Source organism: Mytilinidion resinicola (assembly GCF_010093595.1).
Source record: "Mytilinidion resinicola strain CBS 304.34 unplaced genomic scaffold BDZ99scaffold_36, whole genome shotgun sequence".
In the NCBI taxonomy this organism is placed as follows: Eukaryota; Fungi; Ascomycota; class Dothideomycetes; order Mytilinidiales; family Mytilinidiaceae; genus Mytilinidion; species Mytilinidion resinicola.
In genome coordinates, this window is record NW_022985472.1 from 153168 (window position 1) to 178521 (window position 25354).

At 50.1% G+C, this 25354-nt stretch overlaps 7 protein-coding genes across 7 annotated transcripts; 5 read left to right on the forward strand and 2 right to left on the reverse strand.

Annotated features, from left to right (window-relative positions):
• Positions 1-4101: 4101 nt before the first annotated feature.
• BDZ99DRAFT_492376 (Aldo/keto reductase) lies at positions 4102-5255 on the forward strand (the record flags this gene model as incomplete). The annotated part of the gene is made up of 5 exons (XM_033723161.1): positions 4102-4171; positions 4232-4323; positions 4368-4409; positions 4469-4802; positions 4864-5255. 5 exons carry the CDS (start codon positions 4102-4104, stop codon positions 5253-5255), a joined length of 930 nt encoding a protein of 309 aa, XP_033568758.1.
• A 126-nt stretch (positions 5256-5381) lies between these two features.
• On the forward strand, positions 5382-6191 carry BDZ99DRAFT_577258 (uncharacterized protein; the record flags this gene model as incomplete). Its single annotated transcript, XM_033728673.1, has 1 exon — positions 5382-6191. The coding sequence occupies exon 1, from the start codon at positions 5634-5636 to the stop codon at positions 6189-6191; it is 558 nt and encodes a 185-aa protein (XP_033568759.1). The 5' UTR covers positions 5382-5633.
• A 469-nt stretch (positions 6192-6660) lies between these two features.
• On the forward strand, positions 6661-7896 carry BDZ99DRAFT_213238 (uncharacterized protein). Its single transcript, XM_033713371.1, has one exon. It carries the CDS (start codon positions 6941-6943, stop codon positions 7745-7747), a length of 807 nt encoding a protein of 268 aa, XP_033568760.1. The 5' UTR covers positions 6661-6940; the 3' UTR covers positions 7748-7896.
• A 334-nt stretch (positions 7897-8230) lies between these two features.
• Positions 8231-11745, reverse strand: BDZ99DRAFT_504290 (uncharacterized protein; the record flags this gene model as incomplete). The annotated part of the gene is made up of 4 exons (XM_033724033.1): positions 11701-11745; positions 11410-11585; positions 8418-10962; positions 8231-8244 (listed from the first exon to the last, which is right to left on the reverse strand). Exons 1-4 carry the CDS (start codon positions 11714-11716, stop codon positions 8231-8233), a joined length of 2751 nt encoding a protein of 916 aa, XP_033568761.1. The 5' UTR covers positions 11717-11745.
• Positions 11746-14077: 2332 nt separating this feature from the next.
• On the forward strand, positions 14078-15712 carry BDZ99DRAFT_528016 (ankyrin; the record flags this gene model as incomplete). The annotated part of the gene is made up of 3 exons (XM_033726329.1): positions 14078-14249; positions 14476-14870; positions 15065-15712. 3 exons carry the CDS (start codon positions 14078-14080, stop codon positions 15710-15712), a joined length of 1215 nt encoding a protein of 404 aa, XP_033568762.1.
• A 1104-nt stretch (positions 15713-16816) lies between these two features.
• On the forward strand, positions 16817-19740 carry BDZ99DRAFT_483351 (uncharacterized protein; the record flags this gene model as incomplete). Its single annotated transcript, XM_033722568.1, has 4 exons — positions 16817-17875; positions 17937-18285; positions 18338-18474; positions 18541-19740. The coding sequence occupies 4 exons, from the start codon at positions 16817-16819 to the stop codon at positions 19738-19740; spliced, it is 2745 nt and encodes a 914-aa protein (XP_033568763.1).
• Positions 19741-21953: 2213 nt separating this feature from the next.
• BDZ99DRAFT_504292 (uncharacterized protein) lies at positions 21954-23890 on the reverse strand (the record flags this gene model as incomplete). Its single annotated transcript, XM_033724034.1, has 1 exon — positions 21954-23890. The coding sequence occupies exon 1, from the start codon at positions 23811-23813 to the stop codon at positions 21954-21956; it is 1860 nt and encodes a 619-aa protein (XP_033568764.1). The 5' UTR covers positions 23814-23890.
• Between the last annotated feature and the right edge of the window lie 1464 nt (positions 23891-25354).

Below are 25354 nucleotides of genomic sequence, written 5' to 3' on the forward strand. Positions count from 1 at the left end.
GTATTCTATCAGGTGAAGAAGCAGCCGATCGTGCACAACCTGTACAGGAAGGGGCAGCAGAGGAGGCAGCAGAGCCACCGGCCGAGCGGCCACAGCGAGCAAAACCTAGGTGCAGCATGTGCGAATCAACAGAACACAATGCACGTACGTGCCCTAGGCGGCAGGCAGCTAGCTAGTATGTAGCTGCATCAAATATATTTGTTCGTGGTGGAGTAATTCGGAATATTTGGCCTCGGTAGCGTGGTTGGGTGGGCCACTAGCTTGTGCGGGCCACTAACTTGTGGATTACGTTAGAGATATAGATACTTAGTATTGTTATTAAAGCCGGGTTCTTTAAATATTATATCGAAATATAGCCGTTTAAACGGCCGTGTAGTATACCGCGTAGAAGAAACACGTGAAATTTGCTGTATGATTTTGCTAACAGCGCATTGTTCGTATTTGTATATTGCCGGGCCTAGTAATTAAACGTCTCTTTATATATTTAGGAGAACGGCTGCTATTAACTTCTGTACAGCTTTAGGGCCTGCGTGGCCTAGCTAATAATACTATAGTAGCCCTAGGGCTGTTACTAATAGCTAGAGTTCTATAGGCCGTGTAGAGTATGCCCCTTATACTAGTAGGCGTGCGATGCGTAGCTGCGTAATATATATAGAAATGTTACTTCCTTCCGTTTAAATATTCTCTGGCTTAATAAATTAGATAATATTTTGCCCAGCTTTCTCTTAGAGTTTCGCCTAGATAACTTCCCTGCTGTAGTCTAGGCTATATAGGAAATTCCGTTTATTATTCTAAAACACCCCTTTAGTATTTAGTTTCCGAAGAAAGATAATATTTACGTTAAACCCTAGAATATAGGCGGAATCGGAAAGTATAGCGTAGTGTACGCTATTTAAACTTTCTAGTAATATTTTAGCTGTCCCGAATCTAGTAATAGATTCTACACCTTTTCCTGTATAGCAGGTGGTGTTTATTTATTCGATATTGCCCTTAAACCAATATACAGCGTTAAAAATATGCGTTATAGCACCTAAATCTAGGATAACGGAATTCCGTAGCTAATACGGTAGGGCTGTTAAGAATGCTGCTGGCAGAGTAGAGGAATAATCTAGAGTAGAGGAATAATCTGTTCCTAAAAATACAACTGTAAATGCAGAAATAGCCCTAGGAGTAGGGCCCTAAAATTCCTCCTATATTTTTCGGATCTATTCCTGGCTCTTTAGATGCTGTTGCTTAAGCGCTTTTTTTACTTTTTCTTAAATTTCTATATTTATCTGCCAGCTAGTAGGACGTTTATTAGCATAGATATACGGGCAATTACGCTATAGATAGGTTTCTCCGCATAGGCAGGGCTTTAGGGCCTTAGGGGAATTGGCTTTTACCTTTAGTTTAATTTCCTGGCCCTGCAATATAGTAGCGTAGGCTAAGAGGGGATCCTTGCCCTAGGACGCTAGTTTCTTATGCCGCTGTATTCTAAACTTACTAACTAGATCTGCTAGGCTAGGTGCTAATTCTTTGGCGTCTGTTCGGCGTGCGATCTCCTGGCGCTAGTAGCCTGCGAATTCTGGATGTTTTCCTATTAGGGACAGTAGAAAATCGATTTGGGCACGGTTGTCGGCAGCTTCGGGCAGCCGTAGCCTTAATGCATCGCTGTACAACGTTTCCTAGTCTATTAGCCATTTTTCTACAGTTTGTTTAGCAGGGTAGTGCTTCTGCTTCTGCTATAAGTTGTAGATTTCGTTCCGGCGTGCTTTATCTAATAGCGCGATGGATTTCTTAAGTTTGGTAAGTAGGCCGCGTGCCAATAAGATACTGTAGGTGTATGTAGTGTATTTCGCATCCAGGGTTTATAGGATAAAAATGCGTAGGTCCTGTAGTAATTCTTCTTATTTGTTGAATTGGACCTTGTTATCCTTATATTTATTGTATACTATCTTCCATGTAATTTTCGAGGTGGATGTATTGTCGTCCGCTGCTGGGGGTACAGGCTTCGTAGGTTCTGGAAGTAGTTCATCGGCGTTCGCATCTGTTTTCGATGGGTCGATGATGCCCCAGATTCTCTTTCGTTCGGCCTTTGCCTGGATAATTTAAATCCAAGCTTCCCATGCGGCTGGCGATGACAGGATGACGTTTTCTGTCGGCATTATGGAAGATGTGATGGAATAACAAGGTTGGTTATAGAGAAGGTTGCGGATCGAGAGTCTATCGTTTGCTGATTTGCGTTAATCGGTGATGCAGGCGATGATCCGTGTGAGTTTTCCGGGCTTATAACACTCAGGTTGAAATTAATGTAAACTCTGATTTCTATAGACGTCTAGCTAGTTGTATATATACTAGGGGAAGGAAGGGGGCCACCCCCAGGGTGGCGCGCTAGTAAGTTTAGATAAGCCCTGCACAGCTAAGGCTTTAGCTCGGTTCTCTACAGCTAAGATTTCAGCTGGGTTCTCTACAGCTAATGTTCGGAGAGTAGCTTTCTGGCATATAAGTTGTTGATCCTAGGTTGTAGTGCTGCAACCTGAGTATAACATTTGACGGTGAATGCGCAGTGTCTGATTGTAGATATTCGTTAGTGTGGCTGCCACCGCTTGTAGTGCTTCATTTCCCTTATTTTGAACAATTGGCAAACTTGCGAGGCCACCCCCGATAGGATAAGAATAGTGTATATAGGTTTGAAGTTTGAGTTTTCGCGCTGATCTCTATTAGTTGTTATTAAAGCATTGTGCCCGTCGGCAGGAAGCTTAATAGCGTACGGATATCTGTGTTGAGGCATTATATAGGTCTGCACGTACTTAATTACGATTATACTAAAGCTCACTCGATCTAATTCGCGTACGTGCTTTAATAATCGCAGAATAGTAACCTTACAGAGCTAGTTCCTAGTTGCAACGGCTTAAACAGCGTCTATTGCGAATATTGGCCCGTTAAGAAGGCTACCTTCTCCAACATCGATACTATCACAAGAAAACGTGGGAATAGTTACAAGTGTTAGCGGTTCAATTGCAAAGGAACGCCCAGTAATATAAGGCGAGGTATGAACGGCTGAAAGGCGGGGTCGAGGTTATTTAGACAGCGCCAAAGTGGGAAGATCTTGAGAAAGTTATTGACAGATGGGGAGTGGAAGTGAGAGAAGAGGTGGAGGACTCTGGCGAATTTGCAAGTCGCACAGCACCGCCATAGGCGTAAAATCCTATGCCTGCGCTCCTGTACCTTTGTAAGGGTCAGAAGACTCGATTACTTGTAAGGCATTGTTCTTTCTACTCTGCCTATAGCGCTAGAAGCGTGGTATGGATGGAAAATTTCGCTATTGTCTCGCCATTAGGAAGCCGTTATGCCTACTCTGAACTATTCATTCGTATCTCAGCCCTGGCGATGTCCTGATCAAATGATCGTAGCTCTACGGTATGAGTTAGTTGCGTTCTGTCTACCGCGGCGGAAATATGCGTTAGGAGGAAACACCGGGGGTAGTAATGTACCAAAAAAAGTAGCGGCAGTAGTATCGGACAATGAGAAGAGGCCAAAGGAACACCGAGTCTTGAGGAGAATGGCAACCATCGAGCTTGCTGGGACGTTTTTCTACGAACTCTCTCTCTGCCTAGTTATATACAAACTCTTGGATGAAATGTCCGGCGTTAATATTGAGAACCCATCCTCCCGGACTTAAGTTAGACGTTCTTTCGGTTGCATAGTTATTTCATACTTCCCACCGATTAATTAGACGGTCCTCCGTGAACGATCACTTGATTACCCGTACTGATGCTCGTCCGTTGTGGTCCGTCACAGTCACTTGAATTTATTTGGCACGTGACAACTTGAGATGTACAATATTTGTAGAATAGGCTTGATTGGTCCACGGAACGGTGGCTCGCAGAGTATTTCCGAATGGGGATAAGCAGCATCGTCAGCTCTAAACTCCGCCCGCCGCATCATGAACAATATGGAGCGTCGGCGATAGCAATATAGTGTAGCTATTCGAGCCGAAAGAATTCGTCCTTTTCTAAAGAGGGGGCCTTAAATATATAATCCTGTCGGCCATCCCATTGCAGCATCAAACATCCCAGTCGCAAATCTCGTCCCCGGTCTTCGCTTTATATATTCATCATCATGGCCCAGAGAGCAGCGCCCAACAGCATTGCGGGTAAACGAATCGGACCTACCGGGTATGGCTTGATGTGTATGTAGGCCTATTTTGACGAACTCGAGAAATTTCGAAGACGCGCTGACCCTGCGGCAGGGTTGACCCGCCCTTGGGACATCACCGAATATGCAGACGCGACCAAAGTCATGAAGACGGCTCTTGAACAAGGCGCCAACTTTTGGAATGGAGTATAATCAACCCGGTGGTCTTTTGCCTGTCCTAACTCTAATAGGGCATGTTCTACGGCCCACCAAACGCAAACTCATTGCAATTGGTCAAACACTACTTCACCGAGCACCAGAAGACGCGGACAAAGTTGTACTCAGCATCAAGGGTGCTTACGACAGAGCTACAAACACGCCTACCGGTAGTACAGAGGAGGTCCGCTCGGCGGTCGAAGAGGCCGTCCGCGTGCTGGATGGCGCGAAAAAGATCGATATCTTCCAATGCGCCCGAGTCGACCCCAAAGTCCCCGTTGAGACTACCATCAAAGCCTTAGCAGAGTTAGTGGCTGCAGGAAAGATTGGCAACATTGGGGTGAGTGAGGTCAGTGGAGCCACTCTCCGTCGTGCGCACGCGGTACATCCCATTGCCGCCGTGGAAATCGAACTGAGTCTCTTCTCGACGGAGCCTCTCGCCAACGGGATTGTGCATACATGTCATGAGCGTAGGTCTCTCTTTTAGTCTCGGGGTTTATCAGACTAGCTTACTCACTGATTTTGTTACAGTTGGCGTCCCCATCGTAGCATATAGCCCATTAAGCCGTGGCTGGCTCACTGGCCAATATCGACGGTACGAGGACCTCCCTGAAGCTGGGGCGATGCGCTTTATACCTCGGTTTCAGCCAGATGTCTTCGACCAGAATCTGAAGCTCGTCGAGGCTATCGAGGCCCTTGCGAAGCGCAAAGGAACTACTGTCCCGCAGGTAGCCATCGCCTGGGTCCGTCGTCAGGGAGCGATCCCCATTCCTGGTGCCACCAAGGTTGATAGAGTGGTGGAGAATTGCGCAGAGGTGGCATTGACTGAAGAAGAGCTACGGGAGATTCAAGAGATCTTAGACACGTTCCCGATCCAAGGACAGCGCTATGGCGGGGAACACGAGGCTTTACTGAATCAGTAGGGCTGAAGCTGGAATCCCGAGAGACGGGCAGGGAACAGGATATCTCTCCCCTCAAAGAGCAGCTTCTTTAATTCCTACTATCATCTACGCAGTCTTATGAATAATCTAGCGTGTCAAAGTATCCATCCACATTTTCGACCACCTAAATCCATCCGCTCGCTACAAAACAGTGAAGGCATTCGCTTGGCATTCACTTTAAAGATCAGTAACCACTTCATCATGTGCCCATGCGCCTGTCATATCTTTCAAACTCGGAAATAAGGGTTTAAGAACCACATACCACACCCCACCTCCACTCTCCAACCATCAACCAGTTACGGTAATCACACCCCACCAACCACACCTCCAGTCAACCACCCTTTTCGTCGTCCAATCACCATGCCTTCTACAATTTCTTCCAACTCTACTGAGTTCATCAACAATAACCTTTCCAATCTCGATGCTATCAACAACGTCATGCCGCCAGAAGCATGCTCGATCTTCCACGAGGACATAGACGCAAACCATTCCGCTGTCCAGATAACCGTCATTCCGGATTGCATTCATATCTTCAGTCGAGATTGCCTGATAGCTTGGCTTTCTAGCGGCAGGGCGAATTCAAATACGTGCCTAATGTGTCGGACAGTCCTATATGAACAAAACCTGGGTCATGCGCCGGACCGCTCGATCCGTCATGAGGCGATTCGTGAAGAAATTGAGGCTCTGATTAACCGTCTACTCTCTGGCATCGACGAGCACACTTGGCATCTTACGGAAAACGCTCGCGATGATAGGGAGGTTAATCGAATTGTTCGATATCTTGTCGAGAATGGCTGGGAGGAAGAGGGAGCTGGTGAGGTGGACGAGCCGCCCCCGCGCGAAATGGACGATGCATTCAGAGTGGGTGAAGGAGGACCCGAGCGGGAGGGAGGGGAGCATCATCAAGAGGACGAGTAATTTGCACGAGAATTTGAAGAACCAAGGAGGTAGGGTCAGAGGATTTTCGTCTTTCAAGGCCTCCCAAAAGACCACTTTGCGGCATTTGCAAACAGAATCTGGAGCCTAGCTTTTCCACGTTGGCCGTGTGGTAGATTTGGCCTTTGAGTTCGAGGTTACCTGCTATTTGGGGTAGCTTGCGATTGTTCATCAGCGTTCTCTTCTCAAATATTGGGCATAGCCTATACACCAACAATGGGGAGATCCTCCTTTTCCTTCGCAGAATATATCTTATCTCGGTGTCCTCGTGAGTAGAGCATTTACATGGTCATTAAATAATCATTTTCGTCATGGAGTCGATGGTGACGTATGGACCCTACGCTTCGAAGTTATGCCCTCCATCACAATACCCTTATTTGCAGAGATTTGTAGAGATAATTGACCACTTAAAAGCTACAACCCTCGTACACGTGTTCCCCGTTCATGGCCTAATGAGATCAGCATTTTGCTCTGTAGCCATGGGCCACTTAGCGATAGATTTTCGACAAGATTTCAATGTATTTCACCCTCGAGGCTAACACAAACGCTTCTGCTAAGCATTCACCCCAGGCAGCGTTACCACATTTCTCCCATGAATACAAGCCTAGAGAGCTTTCAAGTCCCGAGATCTCATCTTCGCAACGCCTCATCTACAAGACACATCTCATCAACCGCAGTCTTCCCCGACCACACCACACTTCATCTCAATACACCCTCATCAATCCCTTGTCATGGTTTCCACGATCCCCTCTACTTGCGCCGACTTCATCGTCAACAACCTTACCGCCGTCAACACCAGCCACGTAGGACGCGAAACCGTCGAAGCCTGCCCAATCTGCAAGGAAATTTTCAGCGCCGAGAACCCACCCGTTCAAGTGACCAACAACGTCAATTGCAGCCACATCTTTGGTCGCGCCTGTTTGATCCGCTGGGTCTCCATCAATGGCAAGAATGCCTGCCCCGTGTGTAGAGCAAAGCTCTACGGGAGAAAGGAGAGGAAATACTGGATCCCGAACCCCATTTGGACGCAGCCTGGTCTTGGGCGTCTTTACACGGATGTGTGGACTCACTTGACCCCAGCCGAGGACGGCGATCGTTTTTTAGCGGCGATTCAAGAGCCGGGTGGCAGTTTCAGAGATACGATCCGCAATGACGAAGAGCTGGAGCGGGTTACAAGCGAGCTTGGCCTAATTAACGGATGGGCGCAGCCCATGAGAGAAGGCGGACTAGAGCAAGAGGAACACAGTAGAGAGCGCGAAGAAGGGGAACTTCTACGATTCTCGGAACGAGCGCTCGCCATGGACCGAGAACCGCGCCGAGATGGCTTTCTCGGGCTTCAATACTCTGCATTTCTTGTCACGCGATCTGAGCACGAGGGAGGCCCCCGTCACGATCGTGGGGAAGACCGCCAGGCAAATAATGACAATCATGGGGAATTCGCAGAAGCAGTCCAGGTGCAGCTAGATTTACGCGGTCCTGAGGACTTTATGAGGAATAGGCTTGCTGCACGCTCTGCGGCACGCCCAAATTCGTTCTAGAGCTCTGGTTATAGTAAGAGGCCGTCCGGCGAAGTGGGCGTTTAGGCAACAGGAGGAGTATCAACCGGAGGTCGAGATTCTTCAGGGCATGATTATCTAGTATGGAGAATATTTTGAGCGGCACGTCCGGAAATTCCACCAGCGCGTGCGGCGTGATCGGAGCGCGAGGCGGAGAGCGAGGCGTGCGGGACGGGCTGAGCGAGAGCAAGCAGATACTCGACGCCGCGCACGAGAGGCCGAGAAGTAGGGCCGGATCATCACTCGGCGGCGATCAATCGACTTTATCTGGTAAACCTGGTCATAGCTGGCGGTTCCGGGATGCAGCAGGTCTTAGAGTGGCTCGTGTCAAGTGCTTAGGTAGCAATGAAGCGCTAATACGTAAACCTTTGGCTAGATGGTTCATAACTATATGAAATTAGCATGTTGAATAACGGCCTCCGGTCCAACAAGTCATGCAACTCACGAGGCCAAACCACTACTCGCTCAAACCTCTTCGCCTGCAAATGGTACAGATTCTCCGCAATTTCTAGCACAGCATCATTATTTTTCTCTTCAAAAATCACTCTTTGCACATGGTCCTCTTGAGTGTCAAGTAGCTCCAAAACCGCTCGGATCAATTGAATATCCTCCGGATCGGGGAATTGCGTCAACTGCACCATCCCCGACTCACCCGAAGCCGCGTTGAAGTCTCGCACATAAGCTTCGAAGGTTGCTGCTACGAAAGACAGCCAGCCGCACACAATTTGCGTGCAGTGGAAAGCTGTAATGGCAGAGATGACGGGAATATCAAATGCTTCGCCTCCCTCGGACCACCATGGAGCCATTTCATATGAGAGTCTGAGGGCGGATATTGCATAAGCTGCGACTTCGCGGCATTCGGTGTATGGGTGAAGTCCACGTAACCTAACGGCTTCGGCGTGCTCCGCTGTTGCAAGGTTGTCGTTTGGAGGCGATAGGGAGGAATTGTCGTTTTCGATGGAGCCGTCGAATATGCTCTTGAAAATCGCGTTTGTTCGTTGATAGTTCCGACTGTGGAGTGCGTCTTTAGCGAGAGAAATATCAACTTGGAGGGCGAGTTTGGTGTGGTCAAAGATGGGAAGGCAGCCGAGTAGGACTTTGTCACCAAGAGTGAGGTTCTCTTTGCTTTTTGGGAGACGTTGCCACATCGCTTGCCACGTGTCGAGTGCGTGCTTGAAATCTTTCAGTTGTTGCGCGTCTTGTGGGGAGGTTCGTTCATGGTCTTGTTGTTGTTTCCTCCAGGCCCAGACGCTCTCGTTGAGTGCGAGGATCAGCACCAAGCAACCGAACTCGCTAACGTTCGAAATCAAATCCGTTTTGATGCTGGCCGTATTTGTTAGAGGTTCCATTGCGGGCCCTTGTTCCGTATGCGCGGCTATCATCGCTATAGACATCTTGAAGGTACGTTCAACCGACCCCAAGGCGCCAAGGTCAATTGTAGTTTCGGGTGGTGGAACGATTTTCGGTGGAAATAAACTTGATAATGTGCTTTGAAGAGGGCATACATCAGCTGCTTCAATACCCAGGGCCTTCCATTGCTTTTCGGTGCCGGCCTCCCAAAGTGCTTCTCGACAGGGCAGCTCCAGTTCAATGTGGGAATGGCCAATGAAGGGCTGGGCCGGATTGATCAACGTCAGTCCGGCACTGCAAACAAAATAGGCGCAGAAATAGGTGCGTTTTCTTTCCTCGAACAGGGCCCATGTATGCCAATCTGAGTTCACAGCGTTTTCCGAGGCTCTAGTTGATGCCGCAACGTTCACTTTCCCTAGCTTTGCATCTTGGACCAAAGAAGCAAGGCAGCAGATGTGTTGGACAGCTACTTGCTCGAGCACTTGGTTTCCCTCGCAAAAACAGAACTGGATATATTGAATAAAGGCTTGGATAACAGAAACATCTGGCGGGGGCATTTGTGAGGATTCATATGATGATCTTCTGAGATACTTCCGCACTTCGGATCCAGTCTCTTCGAAGAACCTTTGTGCGAGGAGTGGACATAGACTGTATGCTGCACCAAGCGCAATAATAGAGTACAGAAGGCAACGAGGCATTTTTCTCCCATTGCGGGTATTGAATGGTGCTGTGCTGGCATCGAATCGAGGGTTTGAAATGCAGTCTTCGAGATCTGACGTACTCAGGTCTGCTGAGAAAAGCCGGAAGGTCGGTAGATGCAGCAGCGGAATATTTGGGTACGAGTGAGTTTTGTACGCAGCTAACAAACTTGCAATATCGATATTGGTAAGGATTTCATCAACGCTGCAGGTACCGTTCTGGAAAGTCCTCGGAACCGAGGGCGAGGATAAGTTGGGCCGGACCAGACCTGGCGAAGATGTGGCCCAGGTATGAAATTCAAATCCAAATGGGCCACTTGGAGGATGCACATGTCGGTCAGGTGTGAGCAACTCATCGAGAGAAGCACGAAAGTCGAATGCCGGGAATGGTCTGTCAAGCGGTCTGTCGGTCTCGAGTCCACAGAGGGTGCTTATAGGCGGGCTCCACGCTCCATGTCCAAGTACCAGCGTGTTGCTGTCATAATGGTTCGTTCCTCCGTTTTCGTCAATGGGAGCATCATGCGTGGTCGAGCGTAAGAAGTCTCTAACATCCGGCCACAGGCCTGGAAACGCTTCGGCCACGGCCTGTGCGAGACCAAAATCGCCCGTGCCTCGAGTTGTAGTCTCTAGGACGTCGTCGTTGTCGAAGTTAAAGTATTCTGGTTCTTGGCCCAGCTCTTGCACGGCGTCGTCGCTAAAGTCATTGCTTTCTCGTTCTTCGTTCAGATGTTGCAAAGCGCCCGGTGGAGCCTCGTTCAATCTCGGCCGTTTGGGGCTGGTTGGTGAACTTGCGGCTGATGAAGAAGTGCGCCTGTTTCCAATCTCTGCGGCGTGCTCTACGGGGTGTACCGTCCTACAATGACGCTGTAGGCCATCCATTCGCGTGAACTTGCGATGGCAGACTGTACAGGACTTCGCCTTGGGACTCACGTGAGATAGTTCGTGGCGGCGGAGATGGTCCGGGCGGGCGAAGGTCCGGCTGCATATCGCGCATTGGGACGCCGTATTTGAAGCGGGAGAATGTTGCATGATGGATGCCTCTGCCGGTAGTCGAAGGGGTGGAGTGCTGAGTGTCGTGATGTTGAACAGGTCAGGGAGGGAGAATAAGTGGGTTCTGGCCTCAATTTGCGGGGAAGAATCCGGAGGAAGCTAACCCGAAGGAGGAATCTGCATCGCCACCTTCAATTCGTCCGACACGTGCACTTCCACGTGACTTCCTTGCTATCAAACTTGCCGCATGCACAGGCTCTGTTGAATATCACGGAGTTCAAGGGAGCCTGAGCTATGCCAATTTGCAGCTTAAGTAAGAGCCTGCACTAGGCCCCAGGTATTCCAAGTCCCAAGACGACAAGCGAGAAGCTTGTTGTAACTTTGAAGCTAAGATCGAACTAGATATCACTCGTCGTGCTAACAGTGGAGCCAGGGACCAGGCTGCACGAGCATTTCCCGAGTGGGAACGGTAATGAACACTTGAACACGTCTCAGACCAGTCTCCCCACATGCATCCTCAATATACCAAAAGGCGTGCAAAAGTCGAATGTAACACCACCTTCTGTCAGCTTTTCAGAGTTTGGTAATGAAAGAGGCGTTGCTCACTCTCGAGCCAAGTACCTCCCACACGAGGGTCCTTCTCGTAGTTCGCGAGCTCGGTGTCTCTCTGCGATCCTCCAAGTGTTTGGCAAGGTACAGCCTCGATGCTCCTGCTCCAAGCCCAATGACGCTCCACTTGCGTCGTTGCAAGTGTGGTTGACCGAGTATTCGATGGGAATAGGCTGTTGTGGGTCCATTGTTAGCTGCCTTTCGGGTATCGCTTGGCATGATGTATTGCCTCTCTCAAGTTGTATCCGCTTGACGTGAACTGAATAATAATGTAAAGGCTTTGTATACTCGGATATACTCCCATAAAAAGACTCTCTACTTTCTACTTCTCCCACAACCTCGCCCCCGCCATTCTACGCACTGGATACACGATCGCCTCCGAGGATCGAACCGTCTCAGTCCGTGTGCGTACGCATTCAGAGAACCAGTAGAGATGTCGTGAGGCTGCCAATACTCCTGAAAAGGATTGAGTCGGGATAAAAATGGAAGAGCACCCAGAAAGATGATCCGAAAATGCTGCGAAAATGCGGGGAAAACATGGGGGAAGCAGGTGGCGCTGGGGGGGCGGGGCTCGGAATTTCTTGGCGCGAGCGGTCGTAAACTGGAGAACGCGAGTCCCCGAAAGGCTAGTAGAAGTATGTGAGTGATGAAAATGGGACGTGATGAAGTTGAGGACTTTGGGAAAGACGCGTATCTACATGTAGTAGAGCGTCTCCGAGTATTAATCGTCTCCGTCTTTCTTTTCGAATTTTAACCCACGACACCGCAATATGCTCATCAAAACACCAACGTGCCGATATGGACGTCTCCGCCTCGTGAACACATCGAAGCAAGCGCCCTGCCACTGCAACATGCAATGGCGACCTGAAGAGAAGGCGTATTGAGAAGAAGGCCGCTGAGAGCGACGAGAGGTGTTGATGTAGGGGTACGAGGAAGGCGTCTAGCAATCAAGCAGTTCAAGCTCTTGAGCACCTCCTGCAAATCCGACAGAACCCATGGTAGGCACTACCACCAGAAACAACCGCGCTGACCGTCCAGAGCTCTCTCGTAGACCGAATTCGGATCATCCGCTGGATGAATCTGTCGTTGGAAGCTCGGATTCCTCTGTTTCTAACAAATCTCGCCTACATCGAGAAAGTCGGATCGATCGTCTTGGAAATACTAGAATTCCCCAGTTAAAAGACCAGCATACTTCTTTACGACATTGAATTTGTCCAACAACGTGCGCAAGCTCAGCAAGCAGCTATCTACAACTACATCGCTCAGAGACATCCAAAAGCTAGCCAGCGACTAGCGAAGATACTATCCCAATCGCTCTAGCGTCGAAACAGGATAGTTCCGCGATAAAAGGGGTCGCAATTCTCACGATGGCTTCTCTCCCCGCAAGGTTCGTCGCTACTTTCTTCGCGATGCCTTTGCGCGATTTTCCAGATCAGAGACATACATCATGGCTTTACTTTGCCGTAATGGTGCCATTATACTTGCTCGTCTTGCTGGCTTACGGGGCTTATTTTCTCTACGTGGGGAAAAAGTATCGCGAGGAGGATAAGGCCTCAAAAAAGACTGGGGACACTAATCCATGAATATGACCGGACTCTTCTTCCAATTATCCTCGCCGCCCCCACCGAGACTCGCACGTGTGAGACGCTAGAGCTACCACTATTTGAGCGAGGCCAAGCAAGGCACGAGAATTAGTACCGGAAGCTACTTGGAAGTGGAATCAAGGGGTTCTCATCTACTAAAGATCACCAATTGTGGCTTGTGGCACACGACCTTTGCCGCCCCGGGTGACGAACGAATGAAAATCAATCGTAGGCATACATCTTTGCCGACCTCTAAAAAGGAATAGGTTCCTACCATCTATGCGACTCCTCGGATTTGGTGCAACGTGTTAAACCTCCAAGTCTTCGGTAATGGGCTCTCGGTCCACTACGGCCAGCCCATCCGAAGACTGATTTCACACAACCTTCTTGTCATCAGGGCGGCCGCTAGATTTCCTTGCAAAGGCTTGAAGAGGGATTTCAACAGTCATCCAAGACCGTGCGTTTTGGCACTGCGGACTCGTCGGCCTGTCCACGTTCCTTGCAGCATCACCCTAGGTGGATCTTATGTAGAATATTACGGCTCCTTAGCTCTCTTTTATATGATGCTGCGCCGTCATACCAGCCCTTTCTTATGAAAAATGAGATATAACGTTATGGGACACGAAGAACAGCTTATACAAGATGTGGGTGCAGATTTCAAGGTGAGGAGGGGGATGACTGCTTCAACGTTATGACGCGCAGGATGACCAAGAGGAGTAACAGTGCGATATGAAGCTCTCTAATGAGGTACAAAGGATGATTTTGTAGGTTATAACGTCCCTTCTGGCTAGAAATGAATCTGCCTGAGGTGCTGGGCCTGTTAAAATCATAATTTCAGTCTCTTACAGATTCGTCAGAATGGATCCAGCCTTCACAAACAGCGGCAAGAACTCTTTCCCTGACCCGAACAGTAGTGAATGGAATAAAAATCTACGCATTAAATACTCTGCTAAACAAGACCTTGGATTGCCGAAGAACTCATTCCCTGCTCCCGGCCCGCCGTCTCAGCTCCCTGTTTTCCGTCAACAACACCAACCTACCTCCAATCCAAAACACCATCCACCTCGACCACACTAAACATCATGCTACTACCGGAGGTCCCGCACGAGCTGCCTTGGGAGATCGCCGATTATCTCCCCAACGGGAGTCTCAAGAACCTGATCGAGGCCTACTCACTCCTCCATCTCGACCTGCAGTCGAGGCTACATAAACGCGCGTTCGAGACTAGACCGACAAACGTGCCTCAAATCGCCGGTGAGTAATTCCCTCTCCTGCACAGGCCCGCCCCTGTTTGGGATGCCTCAACATGGTTTCTAGACTCCGAACGAGACGTTTGTATCGCGAACTGGTCTAGAGCCTCCTTTTTGGACCATGTAGCGGGACAAAGGTGTACGAAACCTGGCTAGAAGGCGCTGGTTTCGTTTCCAATCTGTCCTTCCGTTCCGTTATGAACGTCCGCTAAGCATACTTTGAACTTCAGATAAGGAGCCTTTGGAGGAATGGGCTACACACGAAGGTCCCCTAGAATCAGCTATGCGATGGGCAATACGATACCGGCGGAGCCACCCAGTCGACTACTTACTGCGATATAACGTCGCTAGTCTCGATTCGAATGGAAACTGGCCAGTTTTGGACTGGCTGATGGAGCACGACCGCGCCCCAGTAGACATCATCAACACTATTTTACAGCATGCCGTAGGTCTAGGACAATTCAACGTGAACAAAGGCCGCGTGACGAATGCGCTTGGGGAGTATTTATTGCTTATTCCGGTGCCTGTAATTAAGGATGAAGAAGAGGACGACCTCGATGACCCCTGTGAGCATGGTAAACTATGCGAGTGCATATGGGACGTGACCGAGGCCGAACTTGAAGTGGTAAGTCCATCCCTATCCTCCGGCCATCTACACTTGTGTGCACTCCTCTGCCGCCACTGAGATATCTCAATAGCACCCAGAAAATGTGGACGGATGACTCTTTATTTACTCTTGATTAGTAGGCTACTTAATTGAGCTATACTAAGAGACGACACTTCGTTATCAGCAATAACATCAGAACTAACGATTGTCAGGTACGATTACTGCTCCAGTTAGGCGCCGATCCTATGGGTCTAAGATCCGATGTGCCGCCGATGGTGAATGATCTCAGAGGACTGCCAACACCAACCCTGTTCACCTTTCAAGCTAGGAATGAACACATCTTCAAACTGCTCGTCCAAGCTGGCGCAGACATCCACTGGCAATCTCCTGACACTGGCGCAGCGCTCCTCAGAGCCTGTTATAGAGACATCCCCTCCACCATGGTTAGATGCTTCCTAGAGCTGGGGACAGATTCAAACTGCACGCCCAACGCCCCACTTTCCAGTGGCCTAGCCCTCGAGCCACTCGCCATTGTCATCTTCCGAGACGAGCTGGTGAAGGCAAATTTGCTCATTGATTACGGCGTCGATATGACCATTGTAGTGAAAGACGAAGCCACCCATATCCACCACATCGACACTCTTACGCCTAACCCTGCCAGCCTCCAAGTCTATAAGCGCGTGATAGCCCAGACGCCATATATCGACGTCAAATTCGATGGATTGACGGCTCTCCAGGAAGCAATAATGATTGGACGACTCCACCTGGCTCGCTTGCTGGTCGACGCTGGCGCAGACGTCGGAATCATTGACCACGAAGGCAGCACTCTTTGCGATCTGGTTCGCATGCACTCATTCTAAGTGAGTCGGTTTTGCGATGGCCTCAATTTCTTAATTGACTACTCTGTCAGGCTGCATAGGAAGGACATGATCATAGTCGACTGTATAACACACTACATGAACGAAAACGACCGTGGCTTTTGGAATCGGAAGAAGGACGAGGGCAATCTTCGATTGCATTGGAAGTTGTTTCTAAATGCTTTCGACACGTTGCAGAGGTTCGGGCCCTCTGAGGAACTAGATGAGCTCAAGCGAAAGTGGGAGTATCAAGAGTTTGTGCAATAATAAGAGCCGGTCACATGAGTCCAGGAGAAGATCTACATAGAAAGTAACCGTGCCTAAGAGGTGTCACTGGCCGTGACGATGCAGTGAACCGGTCAAAACCGTTAGGCAGGTGTAACTCTAGACTCACGAAGGGATATGGTAGGGCTTCAGATAGTGGTGAGAGGTTATAACCGAGGTCCTCAGTCCCCTTAATTACGCATCTCTTCATATTCATCGTCCAACCACCATCGATTCTGGCGGCATACATCCCACTCCTTTGGGGACCAACGAATGAATCCCTCGTCACCAATCCTTCGTTCAACATTTTCATGGTACTCCTGCTGATGTATTGCATTCGATCCTACTGACGCTTGATTTGCAAGAAGAAACTCGAGAGAATCATGCAAAAGGTCTGATAGTAAAGTCACGTGTACTTGCTTTTCTGCACGAAAATGACATCCTTTGACTTGAGCGAAGGATTAACAGTTGCTACTTGCAGTCCGTTGTCAACTCCATCTCGTATATGCATACCAGCATTATTGTTGGAAATAGTACTTACCTCGAAAAGATGTGCTCTCACGTGACTGTCAGATATGGGTTGGTGGCATCTTTCGGAAACTCCTCTCCGCTGCCTGTGTTCTTACACCACCAACGCATCCCACCGGCATCCCCACCCTTCCATCTGAACGTCATCTTTCACATCACTGAAACTTCAGAATCCATATCATTAAAAGCTCGGTGTAGTACTACATACGCGAGATGATCCTCCCGAATGTTCCCCGCCGCAGCCTAAGCTAGCTCATGCTTGCATCATCACGGCCTCAGATCTTACGCTAGTTTGAGCCTGTAGTGCTGCACAAGATGGATCCTGGCGGGTATTTTCTGTGCGCTCCAGCGGACCCGTCCGGGACCATTGAAAAGGTGCCGTTCGTCGACGGGGACCACAGATGGGATGGTGGGCAATTCCTGCTCTTTGCCAATCGAAACGCATTGCTTGACCACGTCCCCATTAATCTTCGAGAGATCGATGACGGAACACCTTACGTCAATGCGGTAGATCGAATCTCACCGTCCGAGAGGCAATCATTCTTCCAAACTTGGTTCTTCTTTGGCCTCCTTGCTGAGTTCTTCGCCCTCAATGACCTGGACGATCAAGCGCCTGGTGACGATGTCATGAAGAGAAGGAGCTCGCTACAGCAGCTGTACGACGATTTCACGGTCGAGGAGGGTGCGAGAAAATATATCACCATCAGCAAACTATTTGAACAAGGGATCATGCATGGCTTGATGTGCTCTCTAAGAGATCATTCAACGGGACAGGTTAGCAGGTTTACATATCTTTGGAAATGTCTCAAATTCACCTACCATATGGTCAACATGTCGCTCAGCTACCTTGAGAAGCAAAATTGGATGTCCATCAGCGCCGTAGGCGAGTTTATGAGCACTGCAATAGCGTACGCCGTACAATCGGCGTTCTTAGTCATACCGAATCCACCAATACTTACGTTTCCATGGCCTCAACACCCGCAGTATATGGGCCGTGGCTCAGTTGAGAATAGGATGAAGGATGCTGGCTGGTGTAAGAGCGACATCGATCGCATTGGACTGACTTACCAACGGCTCAACACGCAGCATTTCCTTAGCCATCTCAAGAGGCGCGACCTTCGCTGGGACCATTCATCTTGCTCTAGACAAAGATGCAATGCAGCTCATATCGTGCCCCAAACATACGAACTATCTCATGCGCAAGATGGCTGCGGCTGCTCAGAAATCAAGGTCAACCTGGCAAAAGTCCAGCAGATTCTTAGAGATACGTCTACCTTTCCTATCTTGCGCGTTCACGTGGATGCGGATCTTAAGAGTGTAACCATCGACGTGGAACCATACACGGGCAGTAAAGTGTACGTTGCAATGTCCCATGTAAGTATATGAGTCCAGAACATATCGCCTGAGTTTTTAACGAATGACTCTCCCGGTGTAGGTGTGGGCCGATGGCCTTGGGAATCCCTACGAGAACTCCCTGCATCGGTGTCAGATATCCCGCTTGGCGAAACTTATTCACAACCTCCAGGAAACGGTGGAAGCGAAGACTTCAGAATCCTGCGAACCTTACTTACTATGGATTGACACCTTGTGCTGCCCAGCAGTAGAGCGACAGACGAAAGCTCTTGCAATCGAAAGACTGCCTGCAGTATACACGGAAGCAAAGCATGTTCTTGTACTCGATTCCTCTATTTACTCATTCTTCTCAGAAGGCCTCCATCCCGCAGAAGTGTGTCTTAGGGCGTTGGCGTCTTCGAACTGGATGCGAAGGCTCTGGACTTTACAAGGTAATAACGCCATTATGTAAAAGTGACGATAGCAAGCTGACCAAATTCCCAGAAGGGGCATTGGCAAGATCGCTCTACTTTCAATTTGCAGACCACCCAATTAGTATTGTCGATAAATCTGCGGAGTTGTTTCAGATTAGCATGTCGGACCCTAGATATCGGGCAATATTCATGGATGTTTCAGCGGAAGTATGTCATTTCCATGCGATTCTCTCTTTCAAGGTGTGTAGCCATGACTTACAGTGCTTTCTCTAGCTTTACAATCTCCACGGCTTCTTTAAGAAGCATCTTGATCAGTCATACTGGAACGAACAGATGTGGGGGCCCTCCACCGTGTTCGGGCTTTTATGGATCCTCCAACGTGCTCTCCACTTCCGCTCCGCCTCGGTTGAAAGTGACGAGCCGCTGTGTATCGCAACTCTCCTGTCCCTGGACCTAGCAAGTATTGCCACCGTTCAGGGTCTCGAAGCTCGGATGGAGCAACTCTGGAAGCAGGTCGCGAGCAAGGGAAGCGGAGTCTCCGCCCGTATTATATTCTATGTCGACAACCCCATTCACAAGAAGGGTTTCGGATGGGCGCCCAAAAGCCTGCTGGGGTCGGATACCTATTCACCTCTGGACCTAAATAATCTGGCCGCTCGTTTCCTTCCCTCGGTAGTAATGAATGAGCCGGTCAAGCCAGAAGACCTGGGATCTCTCTCGGACTATGGCCTCCGAGTGAAGCTTCCCGGTCACGGTCTCAGTCTGAATCTTTGGCGAGAAAACAGCCCTATTTGGATGTGGAAAGGGTTGCTCGACACCCCCATCATGAACGAGAGTGTTCTTTGCCGCCATGAAACTACTGGACGCTGGTTCCGCGTGACCGAGTACCTCCGATGGAAAGCAGTCCAGCAATTGCCGGATAAAGAACTGCCGCGTTTCGGTGAAGCTAGCCCTAATCCACTCATTGAGGATCTCCGCGAAGGGAAAGTGTACCTAATCAGAGACGTGAAATCCTCGGCTCAGGGAGCCACTGTGTATCTGATGGCACAGGTACGGCAAGACATCCCGAGTGACTCTGATGACCGGAAGTCCATGTACGTCTATTCTCGCCGAACCGTCCTTCTTCACGAGGTTGACAGGACGTATGCGCGCGGCTTAGAGGCATTCCGAGAGATTGCGGCCGAAGTTGCCCAACACGAGCTTACCGAGAATTTGATCCAAGCTCGTAAGACGGAAAGCATTGAAAGCGATATCTACCAAACCGCGTTAGCCAAAGTTGTGTTGCAGGTTATTAAGCCCTTGTTTACAAAGGCTTTTAATACGGATTCTAGAGTATCTGAGTTTTTCAGCGCCAACTTGGGAATGACTTCTGCCCCGAATAACTGGGTGGTGGTTCCCTCCCTGCTTCCTTTCGAGGCAGTCCTTTCTGATATGCCCGAGAACCAATCGTGGGTTGTGGACAGGGAGATTTGATCCTTATTCACAGCGTCGCGACCTTTACATTCACTCTCGAGCGTGCTAAGATGGCCTAGGGGTGTCTTCAAGCGTTGTCTACACTCGCAAAACGCCTACGTAACATAATACAATTAGGGAGCGTCGCGAATGAGTCTGGAAATGATCGTTAGATGGACAATGCCTGATTCACGGCGTCGTGGCCTTTACATTCGCTCTCAATGAACTTCGGATTGCGCAGGGTGTCTTCAAGCACTATCTACGCCTGTAAAACGCATGTCTTCACGGCTTAATATCACACGCACCGCGATAAGATGCAAGAACGCCAGCCATACAACTAGAGCCTGATATACGGCCTCTGGAACGTGTTATCTACGTTTTTCAATCCTCCAACCTCCAGGGGTGTCTTCGAGTGCTATCTAAGCCTCCAAAATGCACAAGGAAGCCAACACAATTTGCAGAGCGTCCCAAATAGTTGCTTAAATGCTTCTCATATGACTGCAGTCCGGTTTTGCGCCCTCCGGAACATGACATCCACCACCTCGCGCCTCTCATACCTCTCGGGGTGTCTTCAAGCGCTATCAGAGCCCCCAAAATGCGCATAGAAAACGACGCGATTCGTAGAGCGCCACAAATAGGTGCAGGAATAGAAGCTCCACGACCGTAGTCTTATTTCCGCCCTCAGGAACATGACATTCACCTTCTCAAGCGTCTCATACCTCCTGGGGAGTCTCCCATAGATATCCACACCCCCAAAACATACGCGCACAAGTCCCAATATCCTACGTGCGAGGAAAAAGGTCCCCTACAGCTATTTACGCGACCGTAGTCACATCTCCACCCTCCGGAACGTGACATCCATCTCCTCGAGCTTCTTATACCTTGTGGGGTGTCTTACGTGCTTAACGATACCCCCAAAACACACACCCACATGGCCTAATATTACGCGAGCGAGAAAACAGCTGCCTAAGGGCTATTCGCCCAACAAGGGTCTAATCTACGCGCTCCGGAACGTGATATCCACCTCCTAGGGCGTCTCATATTATATAGGGCGTCTCCCATAGGTATAAGGATCCCTAAAACACACGCTTAACTGGTCTAATATTGCACGTGGGAGGAAATAGCTGCCCGAGGGCTATGCGCCTGCCTAAGGCCTAATTCGCACCGTCTGGAACGTAACATCCACCTCCCTAAGTCTCTTATACCTTGTGAGGTGTCTCGCACAGTTAACTATACTCCCAAAATATGCACCTATATCGCCCAATATCGCACGTGCAAAGAAATAGTCGTCTAAGGGCTAGTTATATAACAAAGGTCTAATCTGCGCGGTCCGGAACGTGATATTCACGTTTTTCAAACTTCCACCGCCCAGGGGTGTCTTCAGGCGCTATCTGGCCGCGCAAAACACAGGCGGACATGGTCCGATATAGCTTGTACCTGAAATCAGGCGTCCCCAGGAAAGTCACATGACAAACACCTAATTTCCTTACTCCAGAACATGACATTCACCTTTTTAAATCTTCTTACCCCCGGGGGTGTCTTCGGACGCTACCCACCCCCGCAAAACATACGCGGACATGGCCCAATATCACATATGCGAGAAAATAGTTGCCTGAAGGCCAGCACCATGTCGACGGCTTAATCTTCGCGGTCCGGAACATGACATTTACCTTTCTAGGCGTCTAATACCCCATAAGGTGTCTCCAATAGGTATCGGCACTCGCAAAACGCACGCCCACGCAGCGCAGTTTAGAAGATTCAAAAGGTCAGGCGTCACGTAGTTGCTTTTAGCAGAACTTATAAAAGAAGGGAAAAAGTTACGCTTACACTCCTAGAAGTACAACTATTAACAAGAAAAAAAAAGGTAGCATTACTAACTATATATAGGGGTTATAAGTTCTACTACTTATACTTAAAGCGTACCCTATTACAATAAGTACTGCTATTTACACCTAATACATGCCCTATTAGTGTTAAAAGTTTCGCTAAAAGCACCTAAAACATGGCCTCTTAGTGCTATAATAGTTACTATTTATAGCCGAAGCGTAGCCTCTTTATGCTAAAATATCTCTTATTCACGGCCGAAGCGTACCCTACTAGTCCTAGAATTCCACTAGAAGCACCTAAAACATACCCTCTTAGTGCCAGAATAGTAACTATTTGCGGCCGAAGCGTACTTATTCGCGATAAAACATCTGGCATTTATACAACTACCTACCACGCTCTCGTCCCTCTTACTCCACGATCTCACCCTCTTCCGAGCCAACTCTCTCCACTTTTGGGCTAAGTCTCTCCACTTTCATGCACTCGTGCCGCCGAAACTCATCACAAGGCCGTCCATTCTCGTCACGAAATCTAAACTCGTTACCACCAGACTCCACGCTCTCCTCTCTCTCAGTCCGATACCTCCCCCTCCTCGGATTCTCGTTCATGTTAGCATTGCGAGAAACACTAGCATTTGCGACGCAATGCTTACCGCTGGTGTTATAGTCCTCGGTGTTATATCCCCTGAACACCGCGTGGCCGCTATCCCTCCTCTCACCCCTATAACCCCCGTAACCCCCATAACCGACCTTTGCGTCCCAGTCCTCGTCGGCAGCATGCGTGTTGGCGATCAACGCATTGCTGAGCTTCTTTGCCCGGAACCAGTACTCGGCCTCCCACTCTTCCGTCGCATCTTTCAACGCCAGCGGCAGGTGGCGGACCAGGTCCACCTCCGCTTTTAGTGCTGCTGCTGCCATTCTAGCCGCACGGTTTGCCCCGAGGTCTGCCGCATCGTTCCCTTTTGATCCTGAATGGGAATTAACCCAGCGAAGCGTGAGGGGGACGCCCATTGCGTCCAGCTGGTCGGCATAGTCGTAGATGTCCTCGAAGGCCCACCGCGTCGATATCAAGGGGCCTAGATCGCTCGCTTTTCCGCTTTCAAGGCCTTGGAGGCAGGCCAGGGAGTCGCTGAAGATGACGACGGGCGCCATATTTCCCGCATTTGCGTCGGCGACGGCCAAACCCAGCGCGGTGGCGATTGCATAGGCCTCGGCGTCGCCTGAGCTGCCCACGTTGCAGCCCAGCGGGCAGTCGGTCACGACGAAGGTTCCGCTTGTTGGGCCACGACGCGCCACCGCGGCGCCTAGGAAACATTCAGTCGAGCCGGACGGTTGGTGGACGGAGCCGTCGGTCCAGAAGGCATTGTGGGTCCTCTGTGACGGCAAAGCCTGCTCGTAAGTGATGGATGTTGCGACGGAAGCCCTACCGTGCTCCTTGATCACGTTGCCGGCGAAACTGCGGGTACTTCCGCCATTTCCGCGCATGATGGCTTTGTGGAACGCACTCATTCGGGCTCTGTGTGCGCGATTGGCGGGCGCGGTCATGCTCTTAGCAACTTGTTGCGGGTCTCGGCGTGGGACGTATGCACGCCTTGTGGGGATGGAAGCGTGAAAGCCGGCGTCCTCTGCGTGTCGTTTTGCGAGTTTCAGCTGGCGGCGTTGCTCCTCTTGGTCCCTTTGGGCTCTCTTCTGGTCCTCATGACGCTGGGGCACACCCATCGCGTCGTGTCTACGCTCTCCACGCATCCGTCTCCCAAGTGTGGGTGCTGGAAGCGGTAACAGCGGTTGAAGTCCAGGAAGAGGGGCCTCTTGCATCAGGCGTTGAGGAAGTGGATGCGCGAGCGTAGTCGGATGTGGAGAAGGTAGAGACGAGAATGGGGGCAGAGGATGAGCAAGCGTCCTCGGATATGGAGAAAGTAGGGACGAGAAGGCAGGCAGAGGTGCTTGTGTGAGAAGAGGTGGAAGAGAAGGAACTTGCGCAGGAAGGGTCCGTGCGAACGACGACGAGAAGGGTGAAGATGCAGCATGACCTACTACAGCTGGTGAAAATTGCTCCGGCCTCTGAATCGGCGTACTGGTGGGACTCGGAGGGACACCGAACGAGGATCCGGGCGCTGTCGCTGCGAGATTGGCAGGTCTCTTGACTCCTTCAGCCAACCCTGGCACCGTTGAGCTGTCCGTCGGGGCCTGCGCGTACTTCGTGATGCCGCCGAGAGGATTCGCTGGAGCGGCTGGTTTCTCGGCGGAGGAGGGGTTTGTGTTGCCGTCCATGGCGAGTCGCAGCTTGGTCGTCAGTGGAGTGGGCAGTCAGTGTGTAGTACGAGGAATCGCAGACGTCGGTACGAAGGCTGCAAGACAATCAGCCGCTGGTTACGATTGTGATGAAGACGCTGTCGACGTTGGAGGTCGAAGTCAGAGTTGACGGCCGACGTCAACAGAAGAAAAGACGCGTCAGGACTAGCGCCTTGGCACAAACGCTCCCGCGTGAAGCTGGACAGCTCGGGGGAGGAAGAACAAGCTGCCGACGCCGGGACATCAGTCCTTCCGATGGCTGGGTCTGAAGTCTGGCATTGTTGCGATGCCTGGGCGGTGGGGAAAGCAGTAGCAGTACACATTCTTGCCACTGGCTGAGGTGCCTCAACAAGGTCCCGGAAATCTAAGAAAGATGTAAAGGGCTGAGGAGCGTGATAGGGGAAGCAGTCGCAGCACACATTCTTGCCACTGGCTGAGATGCCTCAGTGATGGAGCCCACATCGGACGGAAGCGTCTTTCAAACGCCCAACTTTGAGTTCGTCTTTGGACGAAGAAGAGTCGAAGCAGGCATAGGCCAGTGGACGCTCGACTGATCCAATGGTGTGTCGAGCGCCCACTGGCTTCGATCCTATTTGTGGAGTGTAGGAGTGATGGATGTCAGGTGAGAAAGAAGTCTCTTTTATACCTTTAATTCCCGTTGGGAGCAGCGACCTTCTGTGGAGTAGGCATATGCCAGCGGACGCTTAATCCATCCAAAAGCGCGTCAAGCATCCACTGATCTCGATTAGGTTCGTGGAGTGCAAAAAGGATGGAGGTTAGATGAGAGAGAAGTCTCTCTCATACCTCTTATTTCCGTTCGGTGCAACGAACTTCTTTGGAGCAGGTGCAACCAGGCCAGTGGACGTCTGACGGATGCATGCATTTGTCAAACGTCCACGGACCTAAGCCCGATTAGTGGGGTGTGGGAAGGATGGAGGGCAAATCACATAGAAGCCTCTTTTATACCTACCGTTCTGTTGGGAGCATTGGGATCCTTTAGAGCAGGTCCGACCAGGTCGGTGGACGCTTGACTGGTGCATGCGTGTGTCAAGCGTCCACCGACTTGAGTCTGATTTGTGCAGTGTAGAAGTGAGGGAGGAAGGACCGCACATAAACCTCTTTTATATCAAGTTCCTGTTCGGAGCAGGGATCAACTTCGGAGCAGGCGTACGTTGGTGGACGCTAGATGCACATCAAGAGGATTCCGGGTTTCGTCTGATTCGTGGAGTGTGGAGGTAGATCAGATCGGGGCCTCTTTGATATGGCCATCCTGTGCCGAGCAGCGACGATGCTTCGGAGCAGGCCAGTACATGCTCGACTGACATATGACTGTGTCAATCATTCACCGACATTGCTCCAATTTGTGGGGTGTAGGAGTGATGGAGGTAACATGAGAAAAACCCTCTTCCATATACATTTCCTAGTTGGAGTAGCGAAGATGGTTCAGAGCAGTCTTAGATACTGCAAGCGTCCACTAAACCCAGTCAGATTTGTGGAGTGTAGAAGTGATGGAGGCCAGA